Below are 8,209 nucleotides of genomic sequence, written 5' to 3'. Positions count from 1 at the left end.
ACCGATTCAGACCATAATAAACACGTATGTTGATGGTCATGAGAGAATCCGTCATACAAATTTTTCAGGCAAAACGGATAATAATTGCGACCTCTATAGGCTCAAGAAATCAAGATCCCAGATCGGTTAATATGGCAGCTATATCAGGTTATGAACAGATTTGAACCTTATTCGGCACAGTTGTTGAAAGTAAGAATAAAATACGTCGTGCAAAATTTCAGCCAAATCGGATAGGAATTGCAGCCTCTAGAAGCTCAAGAAGTCAAGTCCCCAGATTTGTTTATATGACAGCTATATCACGTTATGACCGATTTGAACCAAACTTAGCACAATTGTTGTATATCATAACAAAATACTTCGTATCATAACAAAATACTTCATTCAAATCGGATAAGAATTGCGCCCTCTAGAGGCTCAAGAAGTCAAGACCCAAGATCGGTTTATATGACACCTATATCAGGTTATGGACCGATTTGAACCATACTTGGCACAGTTGTTGGATATTGTAGCAAACCACGTCATGCTAAATTTCATTTTAATCGGATAAGAATTGCGCTCTCTAGAGGCTCAAGAAGTCAAGACCCAAGATCGGTTTATATGGCAGCTATATCAGGTTATGAACCGATTCCAACCATACTTGGCACAGTTGTTGGGTAACAAAAATAACAAAATACTTCGTGCAAAAATTCATTCAAATCGGATGAGAATTGCGCACTCTACAGGCTCAAGAAGTCAAGACAAAAGATCGGTTTATATGACAGCTATATCAGGTTATGAACCGATATGGCCCATTTTCAATACCAACCGACCTACACCAATAGGAAGTATTTGTGCAAAATTTCAAGCGGCTAGCTTAACTTCTTCGGAAGTTAGCGTGCTTTCGACAGACAGACGGACGGACATGGCTAGATCGACATAAAATGTCGCGATGATCAAGAATATATATACATTATGGAGTCTCAGACATATATTTTAAGTAGTTACAAACAGAATGACGAAATAAGTATACCCCCCATCCTATGGTGGAGGGTATAAAAATGAATTTGTGTTTGTTTGTATGTTTGTGTGTTCCTTATAGACTCAGAAACGGCTGAACCGATTTTATTGAAATTTTCGCAGATAGTGCATAATGACCCCTTGGTGAAAATATAGTACTACATTTTTTGATATCTGAAGGGGGGCGGACCCTCCCCCTTACCCTAATTTTCAGAAACGCCAGATCAGGGAGATGGGTGTTGCGATTTAAGCGAAATTTTGTGTGCTCTAATATAGTACCCTAAAAATAAAAATTTGGTATCCACATTTCGGATGGGGTACCTAGGGGCCGCCCCACTCTTAAGCCTACCAAACATATATTAATCACGACAATATGGTACTCAAATGAATGGTATTTAGAATAAGAAAACGTATCTGATATCTAGTTGTCAGACCAACTGCTAGGGGGACCATCCCAAGCCCCAAAACACCCCTAAATCGGACATATTTACCGACCATGGCAATATGGGACTCAAATGAAAGGTATTTGCGAGTAGAATACGAATCTGGTATCCAAATGTGTGACCACGTTTCTGGGGGTCCACCCCTTCCCCAAAACAACCCCCAAACTGGACTTATTTACTGAATTAGAATCAGATATCCAAATATGGGATCAAGTGTTTAGGGGGCCGCCTCTCACCAAAAACATCGCCCAAAGGGGACATATTTACGACCATAGCTCGAATTTGATATCAAAATTTGGGAAAAGTGTCTTTGGGGTCACACTACCCCCACAACACCACCCAAATAGTAAGTATTTTCAGACTATTGCAATATGAGGCTCAAATAAGAGGGTCTTTAAAGTGGAACACGAATCCAATATTTATTTTCAAGGGCAACTCACTGTGTGGCCGCCCATTCCCCAAACCACCCCCCAAGCCGGTCATGTTTGCCGACTGTGGAGATATGGGGCTTATATTAAAGGTATGTGCGAGTAGACCACGTATCTAATATCAACATTAGGGGCCAACTGTTTAGCGGACGTCCCACCACCATAACAACCCCCAAATAGGACGTATTTGCTCCCCAAGACAATTTGGGTCTTAAAGAGTGGAACTAAATATTGATAGTTTTTGTGGCTAATACCCCAAACCGGACATATTTGCTGACTTTTGCAATAAGGAGTTTATATGAGATTAGAAAACAAATTTGATATCCAATTTTGAGGGTAATGGAATTCAAATAAATGATATATGAGAATTGAGCACGTTGCTGATATATTTTCAGGGCTTAGTGTTTAGGGAGACTACTCCAATCCCCAAAACACCCCTAAATCGGGCATATTTACCGACCATGTCAATGTGGAGCTTAAATGAAAGGTATTGGGGGGACCAATTTTCTGGGGGTCTACTGCTTTCCCAAAATACCCCACAAACAGCAATTTTTTAGTTATCATCGCAATATGGGGCTCAAATAAAAGTATTTGGGAGTAGAATACGAATTTTGATATCCAAATGTAGGACCATATACTTAGGACATCACCCCTTTTCCAAAACACCCCCAAAGGGAAAAAAATTTTCGACCATGCCAATATGTGGCTCAAAAGAAAAGTATTTGAGGTTAGAAAACGAATTCGATAACCTATTTTTGGTAAACTCCTCTTAAGCCAATGGCGATATGGGATTTAAATAAATGGTATTTGAGAGAAGAGCACGATGCTGATATATTTTCAGGGCCAAGTATTTGGAGGACCACCTCTCCCCCGAAAACACCACTAAATCAGATATCATGAGAATATCGGGCTGAAATGAAGTATTTTAAGAATGGAGTACACCTTACATCCAGACTTAAATTCGTAGACCAATAAAGATCATATGGGATTCAGATAAAGGCACTTATATTGTTAAACTGTTAGTCAAGATAGCATGGTATTTCACTAAAAGATCTTTAATTGTCGAAAATAAATATTCCAAGGAAACTTTTGTTCCATATAAAGTAAAAGAAGGCGCAGCGGAGCGGGCCCGGGTCAGCTAGTTGTATATAAGTGTGAAACATGACAACTACTAAACCAAACAAAGACACTTTTCTACTTGCTGCAAAGATGCACCTATCAAAAAGATTTCGTTGCCTAGACTCCAACTTTGTGGGGCAGTACTTCTTGCAAAGTTAGCTTCGGCAAAGATTACAAATCTTCAGATTCAGAATTTTAAGACCCAGTTTTGGACTGACTCTACAATTTTATCTTGACTTAAAAATCCGGCTTGTGCTTGGAGTACATTCGTTGGAAACCGAGTTTCAGAAATTTTGGAGAATGTTGGCAATGAAAGTTGGCGCCACGTAGACTCCGAGAGCAACCCGGCGGACATTGCTAGTAGAGGATGCACACCTTCAGACTTAAAGGAACATTGTTGTGGTGGCTTGGTCCACCGTGGTTAAGGTTTCCGAAAGTCAGATGGCTAACTTATCAAGTTCCTGAAGACACAAACCTGGAGGCAAAAGCGGTAAAAGTCTTTGCTACCTTAATCTTTGAAGACTTATTAGTTAGGTTTTCTTCCTTGTCACGCGAATGCGAATGTTTTACGGATTTGGCGAAATACGGGTTCCAATCGCTCGCATCTTAGGATTTCATCTTTGGAGATCTCAGCTGAGGAAATCCAAGATGTAAAACGGCGTCTACTGATTATGACCCAAAAACATTATTTCGCGCCTGAATATCACGACTGACAAAAAAACACTAGAATTTCACCCAGCCTTACCCAGTCTTACCCATTCATAGACCCCAGTGGACTAATGCGGTCTTATGGGCGTCTTGTACAGTGTTCTGTTTAACCATTCTTTTACCATATGATGCAAGACTAACCCAACTTCTAGTAGATCTCGTCCATCGAATAACTCTTCATGGAGGAAATCAACTTATGACTCGGGTTTTACGATCTGAATTTTGGATATTCAGATTAAAGCCTCTTGTCAAAAAAATAATACATACTTGCAAAACGTGTATTTTTTACGAAAAGCACTAGCAACCACAGATAACGGCATTCCTTCCACCCGAACGAACTTCACTCTCAAGACCCTTTACCAATACAGGGGATGAGATTGCCGGACCTTTTAACATAAAAAACTACTCAGGTCGAGCTTGTGTGATCACAAAAGGATATGTCTGTATTTCTACCTTTCTACACAGTCGTTTTTGGCAGCCTTGGCACGTTTTATTGGTCGTAGAGGATGTCCGTCCTGCATCTATTCTGATAATGGAAAAACTTTGTAGGCGCTTCGGAATTACGAAAAAAGGATCGCCTAGACTTCCTGAAGTATCTCCAAAAGCAAGCTTTTCAACTAAATCTTTATCCAAACCTTATTTGGAAACTTATAGCTCTGGATGCCCTTCACATGGGTGGTCTTTGGGAGGCGGGTGTCAAATCGTTCAAGTCCCACAAACTTTTTTCCGCCTGACTAGATTTACCCCCATTATTCAAAAAACAAAGTACTCCTCCAAAACTTGTATTTTCAGAAATGGCAGCGTATTCACCCAGGCCCGAAGACGAGCGCCAACAAGGCAGGGAGAGGCGGCAGCGAGATGATCGACGAGCGGAACCCCGGCCCCAAAGAAATCAGTCTCGGAATCGTGACCGCGATCATCTAGATCGGCGCGGAAGACCCACGTTCTGGCAGTACTCTTGCGGCCTCTATTAAAATGATCATGCGTTAAGTACGTGCTGCCGATTTCGAGACCAGACCCCATATCAGCAATATGAAACGGTGGAACGCCGCGGGTATTGCCGAAATTGCTTGGCGCGCAGTCATCTCGCTCCCGATTGCCGGTCCATCGCAGGCTGCCGTCGGTGTGAAGTAAGACATCACACGCTGTTACATGGGGCGCCGCAGCTAGAGCATATGCAGAGACCCGCAGATGACTTAAGACCCGTCCATGATGTCAGACCCGCTAGTAATGCCAGACACGCATGAATAGCATCCCCACCTTTCAGGTGGTATCTTGTGTTTGTTCCAACAGCCATGGTGCGCATAGCGTAGGACGGAGTAGATGCCTGGAATACCATTCGGGCATTGGTAAATCTGTCATCAACCATGTCTCGAATAGCCTACTCCACGTTCCGGCGACTTGATCTCCGCTCTTTTACCTACCAGGGCAACAGGTTTACGACCTACCGGCTGATGCACCGCAATCCAAACAGCACCTGGGCACTTAAAATCAATGGATTGATCAGGGAGGCATTACCACTCCGACCCTACACAGACCCACTTCTAGATGACCCGACCGGGGATCTTGCTCAGGACACTTTGGCCGATCCAGACCCTCGAGGCAACACATCAGTAGATCTGGTGTTGGGAGGTGATGTTTACCCAAGACTACAAAGAGACGGCCATGTCTTTTCTGGCATAGGAGATGTCAATGCGTTCCAGATCACTCTTGGCTATGTCTTTGTCGGCCCATCCGGAATATGCCTAGACACTAAGCTAGCATTTTAGAAGAATATACACTTGACACGGGGGGCGAGAATGTTTAGGATAGTCCTAAACTTTTTTCGTCGACTGTAGTCCTATTTTGAATTTCAGCAATGTAGCTAGCGGACCAACCATCATATGAACACACACACACGCACATGTGCGTGTGCGGTCGGCCGCGGGCTACAGGTGCTTTGCTGTTATTTTTCGCTGAATTCCAATGACAACAGGAGGCTGCGGGTGTCATCAACTGCCGACTTTTTTATACCCTCCACCATAGGATGGGGGGTATACTAATTTCGTCATTCTGTTTGTAACTACTCGAAATATTCGTCTGAGACCCCATAAAGTATATATATTCTTGATTGTCGCGACATTTTATGTCGATCTAGCCATGTCCTTCCCTCTGTCCGTCCGTCCGTCTGTCTGTCGAAAGCACGCTAACTTCCGAAGAAGTTAAGCTACACCGCCTATTGGTGTAGGTCGGTTGGTATTGTAAATGGGCCATTTCGGTCCACGTTTTGATATAGCTGCCATATAAACCGATCTTGGGTCTTGACTTCTTGAGCCTCTAGAGTGCGCAATTCTTATCCGATTGGAATGAAATTTTACACGACGTGTTTTTTTATGATATACAACAACTGTGCCAAGTATATTTCATATCGGTTCATAACCTGATATAGCTGTAATATAAACCGATCTTGGGTCTCGACTTCTTGAGCCTCTAGAGTGCGCAATTATTATCCGATTGGAAGGAAATTTTGCACGAAGTGTTTTGTTATGATATCCAAAAACTGTGCCAAGTATGGTTCAAATTGGTCCATAACCTGATATAGCTGACATATAAACCGATCTTGGGTCTTGATTTTCTTGAGCCTCTAGAGGGCGCAATTCTTATCCGATTTGAATGAGTTTTAGCACGAAGTATTTGGTTATGATATCCAACAACTGTGTCAAGTATGGTTTAAATCGGTTCATAACCTGATATAGCTGTCATATAAATAGATCTGGGGACTTGACTTCTTGAGCTTCTAGAGGGCGCAATTCCTATCCGATTTGGCTGAAATTTTGTATGACGTATTTTATTCTTACTTTCAAGAACTGTGCCAAATAAGGTTTAAATCGGTTCATAACCTGATATAGCTGCCATATAAACCGATCTTGGGTCTTGACTTCTTGAGCTTCCAGAGGTCGCAATTATTATCCAATTCGCCTGAAATTTTGTACAACGTATCCTCTCATGACCATCAGCATACATGTTTATTATGTTCTCAATCGGTCTATAGCCCGGTACAGCTCCCATATAAAACGATCTCTCTATTTTACTTCTTGAGCCCCCAAAGGGCGCAATTCTTATTCGAATTGGCTGACATTTTACACAGGTCTCCAACATATAATTTAATTGTGATCTAAACCGGATCATATTTCTCTAATAGCAGAGCAAATCTTTTCTTATATAATTTTTTGCCTAAGAAGAGATGTCGGGAAAAGAACTTGACAAATGCGCTCCATGGTGGAGGGTATATAAGATTCGGCCCGGCCGAACTTTACACGCTTTTACTTGTTTAATGCTTCGTTGACCATTAATTCGATCGCCTCTTTTATCTCCCGTGACAGTGTTACAAATAAAGAGAAAAATAACAATACATACATATGTACATAAAAGAACAAAGAGTGCATTGAACTAAAGAAGTAAATAGAACAAGTAAAAAGGCATTAAGTTCGGCCGGGCCGAACTTTGGATACCCACCACCTCGGGTATATATGTAAACCGCCTTTCATCAAAATTCGGTGAAAAATTCATAACTTATGTCCCATATCAGTTATATTAAAATATGTTCCGATTTGGACCAAATACTAATAAGTACAGTAGATATATTTAAAAATAAACCGATCTGAACCATATACGACACGGATGTCGAAAACCCTAACATAAGACTTCGTAAAATTTCAGTGATATCGGATTATAAATGTGAATTTTATGAGGCCAAGACTTTAAATCGAGATATCGGTCTACATGGCAGCTATATCCAAATCTGGACCGATTTGGGCCAAGTTGCATAAACATGTCGACAAGCCTAACACAATGCACTGTCCCAAATTTCGGCGAAATCGGACAATAAATGCCTCTTTTATGGGCCCAAAACCTTAAATCGAGAGATCGGTCTATATGGCAGCTATATTCAAATCTAGACCGATCTGGGCAAAATTGAAGAAGGACGTCGAAGAGCCTAACTAAACTCAGTGTCTCAAATTTCAGCGACATCAGACAATAAATGCGTCTTTTATGGCCCCCAAACCTAAAACCTAGATATCGGTCTATATGGCAGCTATATCCAAATCTGGACCGATCTGTGCGATATTGCAAAAGTATGTCTAGGGGCTTAATTTAACTTACTGTCTCGAATTTCAGCGACATCTGACAATAAATGAGGATTTTATGGGCCCAAAAACTTAAATCAGGAAATCGGTCTATTTGGCAGGTATATCCAAATCTGAACCGATCTGGGCCGAATTGAAGACAGATGTCGAAGAGCCTAAGACAACTCACTGTCCCAAATTTCAGCAAAATCGGATAATAAATGTGGCTTTTATGGGCTTAAGACCCTAAATCGGAGGATCGGTCTATATGACAGCTATATCCAAATCTGGACCGATCTGGGTCAAATAGGCGAAGTATGTCGATGGGCCTAACTGTTTCGAATTTCATTAAAATCGGATAATAAATGTGGCTTTTATGGGCCTTAGAACCTAAATCGGAGGATCGGTC

The 8,209-nt window shown here is 41.6% G+C and overlaps 1 protein-coding gene across 1 annotated transcript in view; it reads left to right on the top strand.

The window, feature by feature from the left end:
* The first annotated feature begins 5,061 nt into the window (after positions 1-5,061).
* LOC106093332 (luciferin sulfotransferase) overlaps positions 5,062-8,209 on the top strand; it is a 17,120-nt gene continuing 13,972 nt past the window's right edge. The window contains exon 1 of the mRNA XM_059365056.1: positions 5,062-5,361. Coding sequence (XP_059221039.1) covers positions 5,062-5,361 — 300 coding nt within the window. The remainder of the gene's footprint in view (positions 5,362-8,209) is intronic.

This window comes from Stomoxys calcitrans, chromosome 1 (genome assembly GCF_963082655.1).
Source record: "Stomoxys calcitrans chromosome 1, idStoCalc2.1, whole genome shotgun sequence".
NCBI lineage: Eukaryota > Metazoa > Arthropoda > Insecta > Diptera > Muscidae > Stomoxys > Stomoxys calcitrans.
The sequence above is the reverse complement of the archived record's forward strand: the minus strand, read 5'-3'. Positions and strand labels throughout refer to the sequence as shown.